Source organism: Aquila chrysaetos, chromosome 12 (genome assembly GCF_900496995.4).
Source record: "Aquila chrysaetos chrysaetos chromosome 12, bAquChr1.4, whole genome shotgun sequence".
Classification (NCBI taxonomy): domain Eukaryota; kingdom Metazoa; phylum Chordata; class Aves; order Accipitriformes; family Accipitridae; genus Aquila; species Aquila chrysaetos.
The window spans coordinates 4117901-4139819 of record NC_044015.1 but is presented as its reverse complement, the minus strand read 5'-3'; the positions used below and the strand labels follow the sequence as shown (position 1 = coordinate 4139819).

The 21919-nt window shown below is 57.0% G+C and overlaps 2 protein-coding genes across 3 annotated transcripts; one reads left to right on the top strand and one right to left on the bottom strand.

The window, feature by feature from the left end:
- The first annotated feature begins 177 nt into the window (after positions 1-177).
- LOC115349294 (la-related protein 6-like) lies at positions 178-4658 on the top strand. 2 transcript variants are annotated; one of them, XR_005933752.1, is made up of 5 exons: positions 178-1249; positions 1393-1566; positions 1703-1913; positions 2480-3862; positions 4324-4658. XR_005933752.1 is itself a non-coding variant. In XM_030033367.2 (4 exons), the coding sequence occupies exons 2-4, from the start codon at positions 1403-1405 to the stop codon at positions 3485-3487; spliced, it is 1383 nt and encodes a 460-aa protein (XP_029889227.1). In that variant the 5' UTR covers positions 178-1249; positions 1393-1402; the 3' UTR covers positions 3488-3960. The 2 variants fall into 2 exon arrangements, 1 of the variants encoding a protein (XP_029889227.1); XM_030033367.2 differs by lacking the exon at positions 4324-4658 and having other exon boundaries at positions 2480-3960.
- A 3225-nt stretch (positions 4659-7883) lies between these two features.
- On the bottom strand, positions 7884-15536 carry DUS3L (dihydrouridine synthase 3 like). Its single transcript, XM_030033339.2, has 13 exons — positions 15468-15536; positions 14729-15044; positions 13635-14219; positions 12908-12949; positions 12656-12808; positions 12444-12560; positions 11995-12060; positions 11797-11907; positions 11060-11156; positions 10447-10522; positions 9944-10132; positions 9727-9855; positions 7884-8073 (listed from the first exon to the last, which is right to left on the bottom strand). The coding sequence occupies exons 1-13, from the start codon at positions 15506-15508 to the stop codon at positions 8001-8003; spliced, it is 1995 nt and encodes a 664-aa protein (XP_029889199.1). The 5' UTR covers positions 15509-15536; the 3' UTR covers positions 7884-8000.
- Between the last annotated feature and the right edge of the window lie 6383 nt (positions 15537-21919).

Here is a 21919-nt window from a genome sequence, read left to right as displayed (position 1 = left end):
AGCGGGGAGGTGGCAGGGGAGATGGGGGGGGTGACACCAACTGCACCAACCCCAGGGAAACCGAAGCGGTTTGGCATTGCTAAGTCCCTGTGACTCGTCCCAGAAGGATGAGCTTTCAGCCGGACGCTGCGGCACAGCCCAGGGATTCATCGGCAGCGGCCCTGCGTGACCGGGACGAGGTGGTCGGGCAGGGGAGACCGCAGTGCCGCAGCCAGGGACCGGCCTGCCCGTGTGGGAGATGCTGCCGGTCTGGCGACAGGTTGTTTCGAGAGCCCAAGGTGGACGTGCGACGAGCCCTTGGCCGAGTCCTCGTGGCCACAGGGCGCAGAGAAACATCGGCTAAACCCCACGCCTGGTCAGACAGGCTGAGGATCAGCCGGGTCGGGCTCCCAGGATCGATCCCTCCAGCCAGCACCTCTGGATCACGGCACCCTCCGCGCCCCTTCCCGTGCCCTGGCATCGCCCCTCGCCCGGCAGAGCCGCCCCTGCCTGCCCTCGCCCCCCCGCTGCTGCCAACGCGGGGCTCAAGCAACGGGGATGAGTTTCATCCCGGACCTCCTTCCCCATCTTGTATGTACTGAAGCTACGGGCTGGCCTCTGCCCCGCAGCGTCACCCCCTCCCGTGCCCGTCCCTGGGCTTCACCCCCTTCTTGGGGCTCTTCTGCTGCCTCTCGTTGGGGTAGGGGGTATTTCTGCAGGAAGAAGGACCTTTGCCTGTCACTCTGGCAGCACCAGGAGCCCAAACGGTGCCCCGGACCGAACCCTCCCTCCACCTCCACGTGAGCGTTACTGTCCCTGTGCAAGACACGGAGAAACCGAGGCACGGACCGAGACGCCTCATGGCAGAAGTTCACTGGCCCGCTGGGTAACCCGGGGTACTGGTACCAGTACTGCTGCCTCTGCTCCTCCTCTGCCCGGCTGAGCAGTCAGGGCAGGAGGGGCCCGGCTGGTCCCGGGGCTCAGCTGGGGCCATTTAACCTGCAGACAGGTTTCACCTGGAGCCTGGTGGGTCTTGGAGGGGGCAGGTCCATAACCACCCACTGGGGCTCATTTTAGGTGCCTGCTCTTATAAACCAGCAGCCTACTCACCTTAAGGGCTTTTTTTTCCTTTCTTTTCTTTTCTTTTTTTTTTTTTTCTTTTGCCTTTTAGGAGCCCTAGTTTGGAGGCTGGGGAGGGTTGAACCTGCTGCCTGCAGGTCTCCAGGAGGGAGTGCCAGGATTTTCTACCCTTCCCAACACTGCCAAGCAGGTAAGGGCACGGCAATGAGTTGCCTCCGCTCCCCCATCCCTGGACTGGGCTTGGGGGCTACAGCCCAGAGCTGGGCTCTGCCCTGGGGCTGGCTGCAGTCAGGAGATGTCCCAGCACTGTCCTTTTCCTATGTAACGTCCCAGATGAAGGACCATGTCATCGCGTAGCTCTGGGGTGGCCTTGGGGCTCGGTTCCCAGCCCGGCTGCAGCACACTTCTGCCTGTGCAAAGAAATTCCTTCCCGGCGCTGCAACTCCTTTCGCCACGGAGCCGCTCGTTTGCCCTGCTCAGCCAGGAGGACTTCAAGAGCTTCAGTGGGTACGTGGCTGCTGGGATATGTGTGTGGGGGGGGTGAGCCCTGGTTTTCCCTTATGTTTGTCCCCAAGGGAATACATGTTTTGGGATGGGTTTGGTTTCATGGTCTAGCACACCTGTGTCCCTGCTGCTTTGCCAGGAGCTTCTGCGCTGCGAGCGATGTTTTGGGGGCTGATCTCTTGGACCGCGACTACTGCGTCCCCGACCCGCAGCTGGTCAGGAGGATTGTGTCCCAGGTGGAATACTACCTCTCTGATGAGAATCTGGCCAAGGATGCTTTCCTCCTGAAACACGTCCAGAAGAACAAGATGGGTTTCGTCAGCATCAAACTGCTGACGTCCTTCAAGAAGGTAGGCAGCCCGTTGCGTTGGCCAACCGGGGTGGGAAGTGGCCTTCGCGTGGAGGGTGCCTGGGTGTCTGGGTGTGCTCTGGCTGCCTGCGGTGAGGTGGACGGGGAGGTGCAGGCTCTGCTCAGGCTGTCTGTGTCCCTGCAAAGCAAAGCGCTGGTGGTGCAGGGCTGGGCCCTGCTCTCTGCCTTCCACGGGCTGCAGCAGTTCTCCAGCCAGGGAGGGTGGCTGGGGAAGCGGTGAACAGTCCTCAAAGCAAGCCCAGGGCTGGGTTCACCTCTTCTGCCCGCGGTTCCCCCAGGCAGCTTTGGCAGAGATCACCCCTTAACCAAAAAACTGCAGGGAAGCACTGGCGCTGTGATGTACAGGGAAGCTGTGGCTTGTTGCCGCGGTCCGGGGGCACGGGGGACCTTCTCCCGCAAATCCCGAAGATGCTCACGTGAAAGGAGGATATCGCCTTGCCATGACCTCAGGTTGATGGGGTTGCAGCCTGCCTGGATGATGGGTTTAGACTGGTCCCTGCCCGGGGGAGACTCCCGGTGACGCGGTTTCACCCCTCTCCCCCGCAGGTGAAATACCTGACGCGTGACTGGCGGCTGACGCTCTACGCGCTGCAGTTCTCGGAGCTGCTGGAGGTGAACGAGGAGGGTACCAAAGTGAGGCGACGGGTCCCCATCCCCGAGTCCCTGCTGAGCATCCCCCCCAGCAAACTGCTGCTGGCCTGGGAGCTGCTGCCCCCGGAGCAGGACGTGCTGCCGCCGCTCCAGAAGAATTTCCTGGAGACCATCACGAGGATGTTCAGCCCCTTCGGCGCCATCGCCTCCATCCGCATCCTGCGGCCGGGCCGCAAGCTGCCCTCGGATGTGCGGAAATACACGTCTCGCTTCCCGGAGCTGCTGAGCAAGTGCTGCGCGCTGGTGGAGTACGAGAGCCTGGAGAGCGCCCGCAGCGCCTTTGAGGACCTCGGCCGCCAGAGCCGCCTGGGCGGCGAGAGCATCAGGGTGGTCCGGCTCTGCGGGAAGGGCTCCAAGAAGAAACCCGGGGTCGAGAGGAAGGCGGCAGAGAAGCCGGCGGACCAGCCGGGTTGGAAAACGCAAGCGGTGGCCGCGACCTTCCCGTACGGCCTCGGGGACTCCCTGCTCTGCAGCTCCCCGGAGTCGAAAGGTTCCCAGGCGTTGTCACCCCTCCTCCTGCGCAAGGAGCCCTCGGCACCCTCCTGGCCCGGCAGCGACTTCAAGCCCGACGATTTCGGCAACGCCTTCACCGGATCGCTCCTCACCGGGAATGTCTTCCCTCCGCTCGGGACAGGCTTGGGCACGGCCGACCGCTACGACCTCCGCTCCGGCCCCGAGAGCGCCCGTGGCTGCGGCTGGGGGAGCGGGGCGGGTGCCTGGGCGCCCTGGCCCAGCAGCCCCTCTCTAGATGCCAAACCTCTTGCCGGCAACGTCCCGGCAGCGAAACGGGTGCCCGAGCCCCTCGGCCTGCGGGATGGGCTGCTTCGCCTGCCCCACGGCCCCGATGGCACCAAGGGCTTTTGCGGCAGCTTTGGGAGAGGAGAGCTCGTCCTCCGGCGCTGAGGCTCCTTTACGTTTGGGTTTGGGGCTTTTCTTTTTCTTTTCTTTCCTTTTTCCTCCTCCTCTTGAGCAGAAGGACTCTCGGTGGCCCCCCGAGAGCCGCGGGCGGTGGCGGTGCAGCGGCTCCGGGGGGGCCGGTTTTGGGGCAAAAGCCAGCGCTTGGGGCGAGACGCCGAGCGGCGGCGGCACCGGGAGCTGCGCCGTGCCGACGCCGACGGGACTGCGCCCGCCCGGGGTCCGGAGCGGCTCCCGCCGCCCCAGCGGCACCCCTGGGACTGCCCGAAGGAAGGGGCTCAGCCCCCCCCCGACCCCCCGGTGCTGGGGGACCGCCCCGACGGGGACCTCACCCTGCACCTTCTGCAAGGCAGACCCGGAAAGGTGAGGCTGCTTCTCGAAGGTGCCGTGGGCTGCCTTGCTCCCGGGCTGTGGAGCTGGGATGGGAAATGGGCAATAAAGAGAGATGAGCTTTCCAGGCACTTTCTGGCCGGTTCTGAGATTTTAGACAGTCATTTTTTTTCTCCTAGTTTTTTTCCCCCCCTTCCCGGTCTTGCGGCTGCCCGAGGTGCAGCCAGAGAAGGGGAGGAGGGCCCCTGCCTGGCCCGCAGCTCCCTCCCTCGCCGTTCTTGGGGCGATTTGGGGTTATTTTGCTGTGTCGGTGAGGCAAAGCTGGGCTGCGGGGCTGAGCGCGGTGGGAGCCGAGGAAGGGTGTGATTGTCTTGAGGCTTTGAAGGGCTTTGCAGCGAGCCCTGTCCCCGCCGGAGGGGACGCTGGTCGGGTTCAAGGCGAAGGCCTCGCGGCCCTTGTTGTCGTGTGTGTCCGTGTCCCCCGCGGCCCCCAAGGTCTGTCCTTGTCCCAGGGGCTGCGTGCTGCTTTCTGCGTGGGGCCGTGTCCGTGAGTCCCGCAGGGACCTGTCTGTCCTGGCTTCCCCACCAAAGGGCTGCTTCCCCTGGGGAAGGGGACAGCGCAGTCGCTCCCGTTCCCGTCCCCCCCCACCATCGCCTGCCCCGCTGGTGGTGACTCGGGCCTGGGGGTGGCTGGGTTCCCCTCGGGGCTCGCCGGCTCGGATGTGGGGCTCAGCGGGGCTTTTGCACCTCTTGGGTGCTGTTTCCCGGTGCCCCCCGCGCTCCCTCCCCGTCCCACACAGGCACGGAGCGGTTCTGGGGAAAGAGCTTTTAATCGAAAAGACAAAAGAAAAGGTCCCACCAAAGCTGCTCTAAACCCTCCCGACCCCCCACCCGGCCCCCCTCCTGCCCCCTCCTCCCCCCCAACCAATACTCCCACTCCCCCCATCTCCATCTCACCCCTGTCGGACCCCCCCTCACACCCCCTTGTTGTCTGCGAGAGCCCTGCGCTTGCTGGGTGGCATTGGCGAGGAGCTCTGCGCCTGCCTCTTCCTCGGCGCGTCCGCCACGGCAGACGGGGATGGTGGCAGGTCCATCCCCGCATCCTGCCGTGGCTCCTGGGGCTCCATCCCGACGCTCTGGAATATTTCCAGGCTCAGCGTGGTGTCGCTGAGCTCGGGGATGCAGGAGCCAAGCGTGAGCAGCTCCTCCGGCAGCGACGAGGGGCTGAAGTCCCAGTCGGGGGTGGCTGCGCCGGTGCCACCGGTGTCCCCAGGCACCACGGGGCTGCTGCTGGGACCATCCTGGCTGGCCCCCCCCCGTGTCCAGGGAGCACCCAAGGAGCCTGAGGGCCTCCTCAAGAAGCACCGCGTCAGGCACTGCAAGGTCACCTGCAATGTCCCCCAGGGCTTGGGTGTGAGGGGCAGCGCAGGGGCTGGGGGGGACGTCGCTGCCCGAGGGGACATCGCTGGCGGAGGGGACATTGCTGCCCGGTGGGATGTCGCTCCCCAGAGGTGCCCCTGCAGGGGTGGCCGTGCCGGAGGTGTTGATCTTCTCCGACTGCCCCTCGATGTCCTCGTAGCCGGGGATGGATGTCGGCAGCGCTGTAGGGGGCTGGGGCCACCCCTCTCCACTGGTGTCCCCAGGGTCGCCAGGCACGGGGCTGCTGCTGGGACCACCCTGGCTGGCCCCCACCGTGTCCAGGGAGCACCCAAAGAGTCTGAGGGCCTCCTCAAGAAGCATCTCCTCGGACACGGCAAGGTCACCTGCAGTGTCCCCCAGGGCTTGGGTGTGGGGGGCAGTGGAGGGGCCGGGGGGGATGTTGCTGCCCGGGGGTGCCCCCGCAGGGGTGGCCGTGCCGGAGGTGTTGATCTCCCACTGCCCCTCGACGTGCTGGTAGCCGGGGATGGATGTCGGCAGCACTGGGCAGGCTGGGGCCACCCCTGTCCCCTCTCCGCTGGTGCCACCGGGGTGGCCGGGCACGGGGCTGCTGCTGGGGCCACCCTGGCTGTCCCCCAGCGCGTCCAGGGAGCACCCGAAGAGTCTGAGGGCCTCCTGCAGAAGCATCTCCTCAGACACTTCGAGGTCGCCTGCAGTGTCCCCCAGGGCTTGGCTGGGGGGGGGCAGCGGAGGGGCCGGGGAGGACGTCGCTGCCCGGGGGTGCCCCCGCAGCGGTGGCCGTGCCGGGGGTGTCGATCTTCAGCAACTGCCCCTCGATGTGCTGGTAGGCGGGGATGGACATCGGCAGCCCCGTAGGGGCTGGGGCCACCGCTCTTGCCTGATATTCGTAGGGGGCAAGGTATTGGGGCTGGCCCTGGGGGGTCCCCGGGGCTGCCCAGGCCAGGGGGGCCCCGCAGCCCCAGGGCCCCCACAGGGCAGCCCCCGGCAGAGAAGCGGCGCCTTGGCCGAGCGTGGCGCTGGCCGGTGGAGGCAGGTTGGTGACCGTCCACTGGATGTGGTAGGACCCGGGGGTCGAAGAGGCAGCCGCACGGATGCCCTCTGCAGACCTGCGTGGGTGAGAGGGAGCCGTGCTGGGCCGGGGGGGGCTCTCCAGGGGCACCCGCCGAGCCGTCCCCCACGGCCGACGTCCCCCAGCTGTGCGCCAGGCGCGTGGGGAGCTGGCGTGCGGGGGGATCCTCACGGGGGTGAGCTGCTGTGCCGGTGGGACGGGGTTGCACGTCGGGGAGGAGCCTCCCTTCTGGGAGGTGAAACGGGAGAGGTGGCCCCAGCTCTTGGGGAAGCGCTCTGCAGATCGCCTTGAGTGGGCACGCGTCACCCAGGCGAAAAGGGCCGGGGGGACGGGTGTGACGGGGATGCCGAAGGTGCCAGAGCGGCCTGGGGTGCCATACCTGCTGGTGGTGCCTGGGGGGGCCTGGGGTGCCCCCCCTGGCAGGGGTGCCCAGGCTGCGGGGAAGGGCTGCTCCTGCCCGGGCAGATGGCCCAGGTTGGCTGAGCCTAAGAGAGAGAGAGAGGAGCGATGGCCGGCGGTGAGCTCCGCTCTTGCCCCCGAGAGCGTCCCTGGGCTGCGGGCTTGGGGCCGGTCCCCTACCCTCGAGGGTAGAAGGTTTCGGGGAGCACAAAAGCCTGAAAACGCTGGGGCGCCGGGGGGGCCCAGGGCCCACGCGGTGGGGAGCTGCCGTGGTGGCCGCGCCATGGTCCCTTCTGGCTGTTGGCTGCTAAGGACTCTTTGGCATCTCCCAGGAAGGAATGCGGGGGCTCCCCGTGTTCCGCCCCACCCCCAGGAGCCTCCCCAGCTCCTCCTGGGGAGGGAAAGGGTTAAGGGAGGCTGGGGTGCCCCCGGGGCCTACAGGGGGGCTGTGGGTGCAAGTACTCTTGGCTTTCAACAGTATTTTTCCGGCAGGGGAAAAAGAACAGGTTGATTCGGCCGAGCCGAGAGGGGACCAAGCCGCGGCCTCCGTGTGGCAGATGGCAAACGCATTTGTGACTATTGGCCGTGCTTCTGTTCGCGGCGTTGGCTGGAGTGACGCAGAAATAGGAGAAAGGACTCTGAGGGCGCGAAGGAAGGCCACGCGGTGTCACTCGGTGGCGTGCTTTCCCCCAGCCCTCGCTCAAGTAGTGCTGTCAGGGATTTTAGTCGCCCGGTCGGAAAAGCAGCAGCTCTGGATCCCCCTCCGAGGGGGCCGCGCTTGCCCTGGGTGCGTGACACCCGGGAGGAGACGGTACCCGCCGCCGCGTGCTCCCAGAAAAGGCCTGGATTCTGCACAACGTCCGATGATGAGATGCTGGGGCTGTTTGTGCTCCGCAGGGATGGGCTTAGCGCATCCCCTCCTCGTACTCGGAGGATTTGGCGCTCCCAAGGACACCCTTGGTAGGAACGCAGGCCTCTCGCTCCCGCTGTGGGAGCGGTGTGTGGCCTGGGGGAGTCGGGACAAGTGCCGTGAACCGGAGGCCAAAGCTCTCTCCCGGCCTGTATCCTGTTAATGAAAGAGATTGCCCTCTGTTCGCGAGGCACCTCTGGCCGCCAGATTGTGCAAGGCCGTCTGCCGCGTAACTCGTGGCAGGGACCGATGCCGGGGGCGCGAAGGCAACCGCGCTTCTAAAAACATAAAACTTTTATTTCATTTTAGAGTGCAGCTGAGCAACCCCGCTCCTCAACACACACCATCCTAATGCCTCCTCTTGACTCGATGCCATGGGAAAGGGCCTCATCAGCCCTATCTGTAGGAATTTGCCTTGTGTTTAGGCAGGAAGGTGAAGCTGGTAGGTACAGGTCCCAGAAGCAGCTCACTGGAAGAAAGAATAGAACAAAACCAAGAACAAAACAACAAAAAAAAGAGGTTTGTGTTCAGTACAACAGAGCCACTGTTACCCAGCTGTTGCATGGCCTTGTGGCTCTATAGCGATGGTGACTGCAGTCAGCTGTGTCAAATAAGCCTTCACCCTCCCGAAAATTTAGGGCTGCTGCACAAAACCACCTCTGGTGCTGAGCTTTAACCCTGAACCACAGTACTGGAGGGATGCAGCCTCCAGATAAGGGCAATGCCCTTCTTGCTGGGGAGTCACCAAGAGTTGATGCCAAAATGGGTTCCTAAGTTTGGTGACCTGAATACCAGCCTCACCGCTGGCAATGACGTGCCTGTAATCAACACAGGCATCTGAAAAGCTCCTCCCCACCTCTCGCTGTGCTGGTGCAGAGCCAAAACCCTGTTAGTGCCAAAAAGTATTAAGGTCAGATCCTAAAATGATGTAAGCCAGTTCTATTGCAATCAGATTTATCCTAGCTTAAGACTTCAACTATTTCACACTTTGGAACACACGTTGTATTTTCAGTGCAGAGTAATTTTCTTTATAGTCAAGGCGGCTTAACTTATTTCCTGGATGCTGGTTCAATACAGCATCGCTAAAACTTTCCATAAGACATGTCAGAGAGAGTATCCCAGCAGGGCATAGAATTGCAGAGCAAGAGCCTGAATCTACAGCACAAAAGCAGAAATAGAGTGTGCTCAGAGAACCCTGCTTCTGGTTAGCATCTCCTTAAAATGAGCTTTTATGAATAAACCTAAATTGCTTTAAAATTTTGAGTTCTTATGGCTATAAATGTCTATTACATGGCACTGTAAAGACTACAGGTTACAAAGCTTTGTGCAGCCTAATGGAGGCAAGTTCCGCTTGAAAAACGGCATTTAAAAATTCTGATCAAAACTTGATGTACTTTTAACGTGGTTTTAGGCAGCTGTTCACAGTACTAACAAAATGGTTGAGGATTAGCAAAACCAGAGAAGGCTGTAGCCATGCGCTATTTTTGCTAATCTCTGTTTCCATGAGATGGGAAATAGCAGCTGGCTGCTCCAGCTCTCATTTTAGCTGTCTTTGAGCTTGCAAAGTCATTTCAAGCCAGTGCCTCAGGACTCATAGTTGTGGGGAAAAACAGTTTCCTGGACTTTGTTGCATGAACTCAGAAATCCGATCATGAAAAATGGGGAAAATGCTCAGCTCTCCTGACTTGGGGATGGGGATGGCCTTCCTGCTTGGCATCGGTATGGGCCTGGCAGGGTGGGACTGTCGGGGCAGAGCACGGAGGGGTCCGATGCTGAAAGCCTCAGACGTCCCATCGTTGCACTCTCCTCTGTTGGTTCCTACAACTGTCCTGGGATGAACAGCATGTCACGAGAGAGGCCAGCTATTCTAGATTTGCAGCGGGTACTGGATGACCTGCTGAAGCAGATACAGGGATTGAGAGAGCTTCCTATGGCAACTCCAAACTCAGTTAAAACCTCAATGTAAAGAACTGGTTAACCCTCGCTGCTTTCTTACAACCTCTTAAACCGAGGGGAAAGAGTCACCACCACCTCTTTGGAGGATACATGCAGGCACAGTGGTTTTGTGGGGCTCTGCAACCTCCCTTCCTAGCAATTTAAATGAAATTCAATGCTTTATTACCTTATTTTAATCCAATCGTCCACGTTTTGGCTCGCCATCAGCGTCTCCAGATAGTCTCTCCCCATGTAGTAAGGCGGCCGCTCGTTAATTTTCTGAGGTAGATGTTCTAGTAAGCCAACTGGAATATACCTGTAATGAAATGTAATGGCACTGTGTGCTGTTGTTCAACTGGTAGAGGCTCAGTGCGTTAAAGATCCTCTCAGCTGGGGAGAATTACCTGCACAGGAATGAGAGCCATTCCAGCAGGAACTTCCTGGTCTTCTCCACTCCCTGAGTATCTGACCCCCAGTGCTCAAGGCCATAGTTGGTGAAGTCTTTGAGGATATCAAATCTCTCGCTGGAGGAGATATCCCAGTGTCTCTGTTCCTTGATTTCAGTGAAAAGCCACGGTTTGATGAGTGCCCCTCTGCAGCCAAAAAAAAACGTGCATTGTTATTCCCATGACTGATGCTTCTGAAGATGCCAACTAATCTAAGAGACTTATTTGGAGTCCTTCCAGCACTTACTTGCCAGCTAATGCTGCTTTCATTTTTTTTTTTTCAATTTCAACAGGAAGCTGCTGTAAGTTCCCAGATGCAAACTGATTTTACCAATTTTTAAAGAGTAGTTTCACCAAGAGGAAAATTCTCATGTTTTGGGTTTGTTTAGGTATTTTTTTAATTCATTTTTTACTCCTGCACCAACAGAGCTCAGAAACGAAGAGGAAACACAGGCACTTGCCTTGCAATCATAATTCCCGAAACGCCCATCTGCATGGCTCGATTAGCATCTTCGTAAGACAAAATATCACCATTTCCTGTCCAGAAGGAAGGGAGAAGCCAGAGGTCAAAGTGATACACGAGGGCAAGTCAAAATGAGATAATCCAGGCATGGGATAAAATTCAAAATGGACACAGGGTCCGAGAGCCAGATTGTCCAAAGAGGCTCTGGGGCTCATGTTTACAGACTTCCAGGGATGCTTTTGATTAATGTTCCCCTTACAAGGAAAAGGAGAGCCTTCTCCTCTCTTATTCTCCACCCCCAACTCCTACCCTGAAGGTTTAGCTGGGACTGTCTGTCACGGTGCCCGAAAGCACCTGCTAAAAACGAAGTGTTTTGTGTCCTGCCTGTCCTTTCCCCTCCTACTCCGCTCTGTGCTCGTCACGCCTGGCCCCAAGCACACAGGCAGATCTGGTAACTCACTCCATCGTATCAGCAGCAGCAGTAGGGATACTCCAACCTTTCCCCCCAGCTAAATGTTCTTGGGAGCCTGGGTTTTTTTCTTTTTAAAAGATATTTCAAATCAAACATGTGGCACTTTCAGTCCACGTGACCAAACAACAGAAACACCTACCAAAAAGAGGCATGGGGCTTGCTATTTTAGCACATTCTGCTATGTAGTCCCAGTCAGCACCCCTCGTGTACCGCTGTTCCCTGGATCGGCCATGAAGCTGGGGAAGAAAGTCACAGTGAGACCTCACCAAATGCCCCGGAGGAGGCAGGGCAGAACGTGAGCGCTGGAGGAAGGTGCTTCAGCAAAGGCAACGATACCAGCCTGGGATAAAGGATCCCTCTGGATCTACAGCGCAGCCAGTTGCTAACAGACCGGGCTGTGGAAGTGGTTAGCAGAGCTGAGAAAGGGCTGGATGCTTTCTGAGTAATGTTTTGGCTATTTGCAAGCCGGAGCAAGAAGTGACTGTTCGCAATGAAAGGGAATATTCACTGTGGGCAGGAACTACTCATCCTCACGCAAATGAGATGGTCCTATCCTTTTCCCCACCCTGCTGTAATGAGGTTTATTTGGCTGAAACTTCTGTTCCAGAGCACTGCAGGAACCATCTCCCTTCGTAATGGATACAAGGCTCAGGAGCACCTAGAAAAATGCTCTCTGCTCTGAAAAATGCTCTGAATTTTTCTGTTGTTACCAGAACACACTAAAAGGTAGTACGCAGCTGGTCAAAGGCATTTGAAAGAGCTACTCAGCTGTGGGGAAGGGTAAGGTCACCCCCACATCGTGCTCTAGGCTGACATGCAAGCAGAGTTCCCCAGACACCAGCCAAGAATCTCACGCCACAGCAAGTATCCCTGTACCGTGACCATGGACGCTCCCCACTCCCGGATCTTGGGGATTATTTTATGAGCCACATTAATCTTTTCTTGCACCCCCGTCCGTATCTTCACAGTCAGCGGGACATCCAGCACCTGCAGAAATGGGAGAGTGAGGCCAGGCTGAGGCAGGAGTCGGCTCCATCAGCTCATCTCTGGCTGCCAGCAGGTGCTCTGACTCACCGAGTTCATCCCTCGGACAATCTGTTCAAACTTGTTGGATCGAGTCATCAGAGCACAGCCTCCTCCCTGGTGGACAAAAAATGGCACAGTCAAGACTTTCTGCTTCCCTGAATAGTGAAGAGCCTCCTTGGAGCTGCTCAACAGCAGCCTTCTACTCAGGGAATGCAGGTAAGGCTTGGAGCATCTCAAGACTTGGAGAAAGGGGACTCTTCAACAAAAAAAAACCCACAGCCCTTTCCCCTCCCAACTTCTGCTTGCTGCCAGGCAGAAACAGCTAACCATTCCCTACTCTCTGAACAGCTCATTCGCCTTCTGCCTAAAGTCTATTGCCCATAAATGAACTGGGAGCTCTGGATCAGACCAGCAGGAGCAGATCATGTAGCAGGCGACGAGGCAAAAGACAAGCATCTATTGAAGAAAGCAAAACATGCTGCAGAACATCTTCTTACCTTCTTGTAGACCAGGTCAATGGGACACCCAACATTGATGTCTACAAAGTCCACTTCAATTGTCTGGTTCAGGAGCTCGGCACATTTGGTCATTGTGTCTGGAAACGCTCCCTCCAGCTACCAAAGAGGGACAGTTTGCATGAGTTCAAAAGCAGCTTTTCTCTTCAGAAGTGAGTCATCATTTGCCTGGTTATCAAGATGATAGACCTCACCTGCACCCCAAAAATATCTTCAGTATGATGCCGTTTGAGGAGAGCCCACTCAGAGGACTGGCCCTGAAGCAGGTTTGTGCACACAGCCATCTCCCCACAGGTGACATCTGCCCCGAAGCGTTTGCATATCCTTCGGAAAGGGAGGTTACCACACTGAAAGAGACAGCAGAGAGATGGTTTGTCAGGAGATCGCACTCTGTTCCAAATGTGGCAATGGCAAATCTTGACAAAAGGACAGAATTATCTACCTACCGTGGTCAGTGGAGCCAAGTAGAGCTTGCCTTGGATTTCCAGCTGGAAAAAAACAAGGATGGAGGAGCACGTTAGCAGAGCTGAACCAGCAGTGGTTAAACAGGAAGATATTCCAGTTAGCAATTTTATCACTTGCTTTGGGAAAAACTCAGTGGGAAACCCAGGAAATGACCAGTTTTTTTTGAGAACCTCAACTATTCCCTGAGAATGTTATCGCTTGGATAAAAGAACCAGAAACTTGAACCGCTCAATTTGTTTTCAGTGCTCAGCTTGGAGAAAACTCAAAGCAGTTACAGATATAGAGGGTAGATAGATTGGCTAATGGATGTAAGGATGGAGGTGATGAGGAAGGACGGAAGTGACGAGGAGAGGAAGGAGGCAATGTTCTCACCCCAGGAGAGCACTGTGCAGTACACACAAACCAACCAGCCCCAGCCTTGGCTTTCTTTGCAGATCATTCCCACCCTCCCTGAGAGCTCAGCCCCTACCCTCCTTCACGTGCAAGGGACTGCAGCTTTTCTTGGTTCTCACCCCTCTAAGGACAACACCACAGCCCCGAGAGCTCACCTTCCTGCATCCTTCCCCTCATGACAGTAACACGGTCCCCAGGCAGCTCTGTTCTCTGCCTGCCTCTCACCCAGCTCAGAGGTCTCTTCTGTCTTCCCAAGCACAATCTTAATCACTTGACAGGTACACAAGAGACGGCAGCCCTCGACCAAACTCTCACCTTCTTCTTCTCACATGACCGCAGCTTTATAATGTCTTCGTCTGTCACCGGGCCCACTGTTTTGATGGAGGAAGCCTCCTCACCACTTGTGAGGCCGGGACTCTGCAAGGCGTCTGTTTTGGGATCTTCTCCCTGCTCAGGTAGGACAGGACATTCGGGGCTGTCTCCCAGACCCTCCTGGGGTGTTGTGCAGTTGGACACCTCTTGCTCCTCTTTAGAGCGCCCCGTGGCTTTGCCTCCCTTCCCACCATCGCCGTGGGGCTTGGCCAGAGCACGGAGGTACTCGTCAGCCTTCTTGAAGCTAAACTTCCTCTTGCGCAGCTGGTGCTGGAGGTCCTTGGAAAGGTTGTTCCTCACCAGCGACTTCCCTTCCCACTGCTTGGCCAGGTCCGTGTTGACGATGTTCTGGTAGCCGTCCCCGAGGTGGGCCTGGGCAAAGCGGCAGGTGACGCCGTAAATGCACTTGCCGAAGGTTTCAAAGAGCACGCAGCTGCGGCCCAGGTCAGCTGGCTTTGCGGCCATGTACTCGCCGATATCGTGAAGGAAGCGGCACCGCGGGCCAAAGTAGCACTTCTCTGCACACCCCTTAAAACAATAAAGACAAGGTTAAAACCTCTGGCCTCTGCTTGCTGGCCTGGGCATGCCTGTACCTTCCAGCACAAGCAAGGTGAGCCTGGGTCTGCCCCGGCCCAGAGAGGGGCCAGAACTGCTCCGAGCACCCATCGCTCCCTGGGTGACATCAGGCACCCCATGAAACACTCCCAGGAAGCTGACCGCTGGAACGTGCCACAGAAGGGCAGCGACGTACTCACTTGAGGGGACATTTTAGCACTACTGCTTCAGGGAAGCTGAGACTTTACTTGTTCCGCTCAGCAAATCCCACTTCACCCTCTCCCAGCCAGCCAACGGAGGCAGTTTTGCCAGCACAGCCCCCGCCTATGCCCACCCTGCTGGGAATTTGCTCTGGTGCCGGCTCCATCTTCAATATGCTTTCCCAGACTTCAAAATAAATGCAGCCCTCGAGCGGGAAGGGCCCACCAGGGTCCCAAATTTCCCGTTCCAGAGCAGCGCAGAGCAGGGCCCCCACACCCTACCTGCGATACCGACGGGCACAGCCTGCTCTGCTCGTAGTGGTTGGGTTTCATACACGGCCTGTTCTTGTTCTGCCCCCGGGCCCGCTTCCGCTCCGCAGGCTCCTTCTCTGCTCCAGCATCCTCTTGGCTTTCCCCATCCTGACCGAGGTCCTCCAACCTCACCCGTTTGGCGGGGGGCTCGCTCTGGCAGCTGCCGACCTCCTCCTTCTTCTCCTTGACCTCCTCCTCCTCTTCCTCACCCCTGTTGCCCGCCTGGCCGCCGGGCTGGCCCCCGGCCCGCAGGTAGGCATGGAACTGCTCCTTGGAGGCGAGAAACCTGCGGAAACACAGCACCCGTGTGAACACAGCCCGGGGGGACGGGGGAGAGGGGGGTCTGCCTGCCTGGAAGTGGGGGGGCTGCCGGGGCCGGGCATGTACCGGGGGGTACGGAGGGTCCGGGCACGCACCGCGGGGGTTACGGAGGGTCCAGACACGCACCGGGGGGAGGTTACGGAGGGTCGGGGCACGCACTGGGGGGGTTATGGGGGTCCGGACACGCACCGGGGGGGATGCCGGGGCCAGGCACGTAGCTGGGGGGACGGCAGGCCCCGGCACATACCGGGGAGGGAGTACGGAGGGGCCGGGCACGTACCGGGGGGGGGGTGTTATGGAGGGACCGGACACGAAGCGGTGGGGATGGCGTGGCCGGGCGCGTCCCGGGGGTTATGGAGGGGCGGGTCGGCCTTGGGCCCGCACTCACCGGGCGCGGACCGGCGCCACCCCTGCGGCCGCGGCCGCCATGCTGCCGCACGCGGCGATGACGCGAGGGGCGGGGGCGGGGACCACGTGACGCGGGCGCGAGCCGGGCGGGGCGGGTATAAAAGGCCCGGCTGAGGGCCGGCCGCCTCACAGCGGCGGGCGGGGTGGGCTGATGAGGGGGAGCTCGCTGTCCGGGCCGGAGCCGGGCGCTCGGCCGGGCTCTGCGAGGGGTCGTAGCGCTACCGAGCGCCGTGTCTGTCCGGCTGTGGGAGGCCCTGAGCTTTCTAGGCTTGCTCGGGGTGGGGGAGACCCTGAGGAAGGGGCTGGCCGGGGGAGCAGGCAGTCCCACTGCCCCGGGGAGTCCCTTGAGGTCAGGGTTGGTTGGGGGGCTGCCCACAGGCCTTCCCCCCCCCCCGTGTCAGGGTTGCCTGAGTGGGAAGAGGAGGCCGGTGTGTGGCCCTTGCACCCGGGAGAGGTGTCATTCCTTGTTGTGGCTCTTCAAGGGCTTCTCTCTGTTTTGGGGCACCTCCTGGGCGGCATCGTGTGAGGGATCCGGGATTAACAGGGATTAACACCAGCGGCTGTCCCAGGCCGTGCTCTTGAGCGGGAGCAGGGCTAGTCATGGCTTGAGGGAGAGGAGAAAAACACCGATGGGCTTTTGTCTCGTGGCTTCTGAGAGGCTCCCTGATTTTGGGGAGAGAGTCTGGCTTGTCTGCCTCTTCATAGCTGTCAGCTGGAGAAGATGGAGAGATTGTCATCTTTCTGCAGAGATGCAGGGTGCTTGGTGTGGGTTTTTGTATGTTTGGGGTTTTTTGAAGCAGTAAATGCAAGGCTGGGTTGCTAGGTGCTCAGCCTGAACTGGGGGGATGAGCCGTCTCCTGTTGCACAGAGCTGTAAATCTGCCTTAGAGCTGTCCCACGGGCAGAATTTTGTTGTGGCTGCTCCGGCAACAGGATTTTCCGTGTTACCCTTTGGAAACATTTTCAAGCTTAACCCAGCTGAGGTGTGGGAGGGCTTCGTCTTCCCACTGATGGCCCATGGGAAGAACTGGTCTGCACTCTTTGCAGCGGGCTGTGTGCCATCGTGCCTTCCTCCTGCTGTGGCCTGGCTGAAGGATGGATGGTGAGGCTGAAGGATGGATGGTGAGGCCATGAGACAAGGCCACCTTGTCTCTGGGGACTGGGGTTGTCCTCTGACATGGGCTGTAGCCAACACAAAACTGACTCCGGATCTGAGGTGCTGCCACACATTCCCGATGGTTGCATTAATGATGCTGTCATGCTAATGCAGCGAGTGAGGGCTGGAGTGTAAAGTCTGCCTTTGCGTTTGGTCTGTGGGTGGAAGTTCAGGCTGAAAAACAAACTGACACATCAAGTGTGGGGTGTTTGGTGTGAGATGGCACACGCTGGCCCCTGCTCCCTCCTCCGTAGCTGCCACGTCTTCCCAATGTGTTTATGACACTCATTACAGCCTCTCCTGGTCCATAGTCCCTGCATGCCAGAAACAGCCAAGAGCTGTGATCCTCTGAGCCCGTGCCTGGTGTGCGTGGGCCTCGAGCAGGAAAGATCTTGTAGCAAGGGGGCTTGAGGTCTCGTGGGGTGATGTGTTCAGAGCTCTCCTGGATGAGGTTTCTTTTCCAGTTTAGGCTCGCATCCCTTCCTTTGCAGTTACGCTCCGTCATCTGCACAACCTTGCTTGACTCATGCTTGGCCTGGGCTACCAAGAGGGTGAAAAATAGCTGGGAAGTCCAAATGACGAAAGATCCATGCTCCATCGTCTTTCCTGTCCCCTGCACTGAATCTGAGGGCCTTGCCAGGCCCTTTTAGCCGAATAAAAAAAATTACCTCTTTCTTTCCATGAGCCCAGGAAAGCAGGCTGGAGTGCAGTTTCAACCCTGCATTGTAGTGCAGGCACCAACAAGAGGAGACAGAAGGTAGCTTGTGTTTTTTGCCTTTAGGGACTGCTACAAGCTGGTGAAGAGCAGCTCTGCTTGTGATGCTGGGGAATTACCATAGTGTTGAGTTTGTTTATGGGCACCTAAGAGTTGTGTGTGCACATGGGACAGAGGTAAGATTGCACGTGGGGCTTTAATTTTGGTGTTTTCCTGTTTTCTGTTGCCTTAGCGCAGTCTTCTCCAGATGCTCCATCAGAAATGTCTTTTGGGAGGAGCTGGGAGCCTGGCAGGGTGCTTTTGCCATTGCCAAGGGTGGGCAGGTTGCATGATCAAGCCAGGCTGCTGTGAGAAGAGCTTTTTGGCTGATTGGGTGTTAATTAGTTTGGGAGTGAAATATGAGGAATGCAAAATACTATTTTAAGCTTCAGCTTGGCTGAGGGAAGGAAGGAAGGAAATGAGGCCCTGGGGATTAATGAAATGATTTCACTGATGTTTTTGTGGGGCAATAAGCCTGAAGTCAGAGTGCTTTTGACTTGCCGTACTCGGCTGAGGTCACAGACTTTCGCATCTAATCTCTTCTCAGGGCACTGGCTTGGCAGTTTTATGAGGCTGAGCCTCAGGCAAGCTTCCCAACAGACCCTGGGGAAGGGTCTGAGAGTGGAGCACGAAGCCCCTGGGATTGCCAGCTTTGCTGCAGCCCCGTGGGCACCGAATCAGAGCCAGCTGCGGTCTGTGTGTTGTGCATCAGCACAGCTGCTCTTGCCCGATGTGGCAGGGGCTTAGTTGCATGCAGCTGAGCAGCTTGGTGTTCACCCATGGTTGCTAAAGGATATATACAAAGGAAGTCAGGGGAATCTCTGATGGTTATGGAGAGGTGCTGCTCTTGTTGGCTGCTTTAGCTTTTTCACCCCTTGCTGTAATCAGGTCATACTTAGGTTGGAAGCGGGGCCAGGGGAGCGAGGAGCTGTGAAGCCTGCATTGCGGCTGCCTGAGCTGGACAGCTTTCGTGGGTGAGTATAGCGCCTGGATCGCCAGAGCTGTCACTTCAACATCCTTCAGCAGCACTAAAGCAGCTTTGAAGAAAACCAGTACCCAAGAACTCGCTGGGAAAGGCCAAGTCAGGAAAAAAGGAAAGGTTGATTACAGGAAAGTGTGATATATATATACAGGGAGAACTAAGTCAGAAAAAGTTCAGCTACTTCAATGTCCAAGTTAAACAAGACACATGTATTAATGAAACTACCCCTTCCATGGGCTCCTGCACAAAAGTCGGATGTGTCAAGCCCCTGGTTCTGGCTACTACACCCAGGTGTTAGCTGAAAAATGAGGTTCTGTAGCAGCCCCAAGAGGTCACCTCCACAGCTGCAGCAGGGTGAGAGTGGGGATAGAAATTTGGGCTGGTCACATTTGTTTGGATGCCTTTCATAGCAATGCAGTACTGTTCTGACAACCTTAGCTGGTTAATTGTGTAAATGGGCAAATGCCACAGAAGGCAGGTGTGAGATTTGCTGCTGATGTATGGGCAGGGTAGCTAGAGCTGGAAGTGAACCATCGGGTCCTATCCATCTTCTGGTCAAAGCAAAATCCATTCCTCATGTCTATTGTCTACTCTTTATCCAGTCTTGTTTTTAAAGCCCCATGCAACAGAGCTTCCAGCCTTCTGCAAAGGAGGCTATTCCCATTGCTCATAAATCTACTATCAGGAAGCTGTTTCCAAGATTAAAGCTTAAACGTTTCCCCTCTCTAGTTTCATGCCCCAGCTCCCAATTCCCTCCCTGCCGTAATCACCAGGTCTCAGTTTCCTCCCGGCAGCTGACGGTTCATGTGGATGCATGCTGGGGTTTCTATACCCCACACCAAGACCCCGAAACCCACTATGCCATGTCTGCCCCAAGAAGACCTGTGGTGGGACACTTTGGAAATGGGGTGTGCTCCTCAGATTCTTGTAAATGGCTGAGCCAGGCTTTGGGCAGGCAATTGTGTAATGGTGTTTAGAAAAATATCTCTCGCCGTAGTTCCCTCTTGGCTAGTTTAAGAGCTGTTCAGAGCGCTGACTTAGCGTTTGGCCCATGGATGGAGCAGTTAAAGGTCATTATCTGGGCAAGGTCTGTGTGGTTTTGGGACAAGCTGTCGGTGCACTGGAAGTGGACTGGAGTTCAGGGTCTGTTGTGGATATCGTACCACCTATGGCAGGAATGATTGTTCCTTAAGCTGCGATAATAAACCATGGTGGCGAGCCCTTGGATTGCAAAATTCACATGGTGTGTGGGCAGGGGTTTCTAACAGAGGCGGGAGTGAGGGAAGGAAACGTACTGGACATCTGGGCTCACGTGGGAGCGAGGGAGCAGTGTGGGATCCTGAGTCTCTTGGCTGTGGCATTCAGCCCTTCATTAGTAAAGCTTGGAGAAGACCCCAAGTCTTTTCATCAGACCCTAAAATAAGATGAAGCCAAGGCACCAGTCATGGGAGAGGCTGATTTCTTGGCAGGGGCTGCTCTGCGTGACGGAAGAGGCAGGATGTAGCTTTCCCCAGCGCCCCTGGGCACAGGAGTAGGGGAAGGCCCCAGTTCTCCCATTCTGGGAGCTCTGGGGGGGTTTTCACACCAGCCTTTGTCCCTCCTAGCCTTCATCGCCCTCGACCCTGCCGTTCCTAGGGCCATTTTGGGGCAGCTCCTTGGGTTGGTAGGGGGAGAGGCTCCTGAGAGGGACCCTTCTCTTCTGACCTCCCCTGTCACCTGAGGTCACCCCATCACTTTTCCGTGCAGGTTGGCTAATCCCCTGTGGCTCGGTTCTCTGTTGGGACTTCAGAGGAGTTGAGGATCTGGACAGGAAAGGTGGTTACCTTCAGCTCTTTAGCTGGCGTCTTCTAATGCCCTGTACCACCAGATAAAATCTCTTGTACATTTTTTATTTTTACATGAAAAAGCAACACTGAGATTTCCTCCTGACATTTAACTCAGTCAGTAAGTGACAAACCGAATAAACATTCCTGTTTCACTGGGACAAAGGCTCCAAGATCCTGCTGTGACTAAAATGTTTCATCATTTCCGAAGTGAAATGTTTCAGTTAGAAAAAATAAGAAAAGAACAACTAAAAATGACACGTTTCAATGTTTTTCTAATTATTTTCTCCATTTTGGCTGAAGCTATTAGTCAAATTTGGCCCCACTTCACAAATAGTTTTGGAACCTTCCAAAACTTCTATTTTGGTGACTTTTCCCGTCATTGATGAATAATAGTTTGATCTCTGCCCTGCTCGCCAGCACAGTGCGCGTTCCTGTTCACCCCTAGGCGCTTTCCTTTCAGGTTTGCTGCTGGGACCTGCTTTGGCACCCCAGCCCCGTGACTCCTGCAGCTGCCTGGCTGTACAGCCGCCTGCCTTCCCCCAGGCAGACTGGGGCTGCCTCTATCCTTTCCCACGCTGGATGTATGTCGAAATGCACGTGTGTGCATGTTGGGTGTTCTTGCGTGCTCGGGCCATAAGACTCTTGCTCATCTGTGTGTCTCTCTCACATGTGGATGGAGCCTCGGTGCCACATGGTGATGGAGCAGGATCTTTTTTGCAAGACCAATCCTGTGCTATCCTAGCATTTGCACCCCATGACGTACCTGGGCTGATCCTCCGTGCCAAGTTCCTCCCAGTCACTGGCACAACATATTTTTTGGATTCCAGGTGAGCAATGTTTTTTCTCCCCAAAACCTGGCTGCTATGAGCACGTTACCTCTGCAGCTCAGCAGCAGTTCTGGAAATGAGCTAAGGGAGCTTGCAAACGGAGGAATGGCGAGCAAGCTGGGATCTTTGCTGTTGCCTCTGTTTGTCCTCATGCTTGCTCTGCCTGCATGAGTCAGAGAGGAACAACATCTGTTGATTTTTAGGGTCACAGATGGTTTTGTTTAGCTTGTTAATCGTGATAGCATGGCCTGTGACTGATACATGGCTGCTTTCAGTGGTGGGTACTGGGGCTCAGAAACAAAAGGCTAAAGCATGTTCTTCTGTTGGTCAGTTTTGGACCTTACCTCACCTCAGCCGTGGTTCACTCCATGCAGTGGCCCAGGGAGCTGCCCTGCTCAAGGATGGGTGTTGCTCCAGGGCTAGTGGAGAGGTGGCAGAGCCTTGTCCCTATCCTTGCGCTTGTGCACTGCTCAGCCTCAGGAGGAGGGCTCTGCAGCACTGTTTAAAAGCGCTGTGCTTTTCAGAGCTCCCTTGTGTTGAATTTTGGAGTCGGTTGTTTCTTAGCATCCTTTTGTACCCTTTTGTTTACCTTTCTTCCTGAGGCACCTGAATGAAGGGGCTTCTTTGAATCGCCTCTCTCCCGATGCCTTCTACATATGAGTTGGTTGTTGAGCCTGTAACTGCAGGACAAGCAGATAATGCTAAAGGTAAGCTGGGTGGGTCACTCATGCCATTTCCTTCACTCAGTCCTCTTCAGCACCCTACTGGAAATATGGATTTACAAGAAACCCCTGCAATTTCTTTTAGTTTTGGAAAAATAAAATCTCAGTGCTAGTTTTATCAAAAGCCCTTCCTAGCATCTGATTTTTTGCAGACTAAGGTAGGTGT

Bases quoted from the DNA above. Each gene is read 5' to 3' on its own strand.
- DUS3L (XM_030033339.2), bottom strand. From the start codon at position 15,508: ATGGCGGCCGCGGCCGCAGGGGTGGCGCCGGTCCGCGCCCG. The intron at 12,809-12,907 runs GTAGGTAGATAA...TGTCTCTTTCAG, and splicing joins ACTTGGCTCCACTGACCACG to TGTGGTAACCTCCCTTTCCG. The intron at 9,856-9,943 runs GTAATTCTCCCC...ATTTCATTACAG, and splicing joins TGGCTCTCATTCCTGTGCAG to GTATATTCCAGTTGGCTTAC.
- LOC115349294 (XM_030033367.2), top strand. From the start codon at position 1,403: ATGTCATCGCGTAGCTCTGGGGTGGCCTTGGGGCTCGGTTCCCAGCCC. The intron at 1,567-1,702 runs GTACGTGGCTGC...CTGCTTTGCCAG, and splicing joins GACTTCAAGAGCTTCAGTGG to GAGCTTCTGCGCTGCGAGCG. The intron at 1,914-2,479 runs GTAGGCAGCCCG...TCTCCCCCGCAG, and splicing joins TGCTGACGTCCTTCAAGAAG to GTGAAATACCTGACGCGTGA.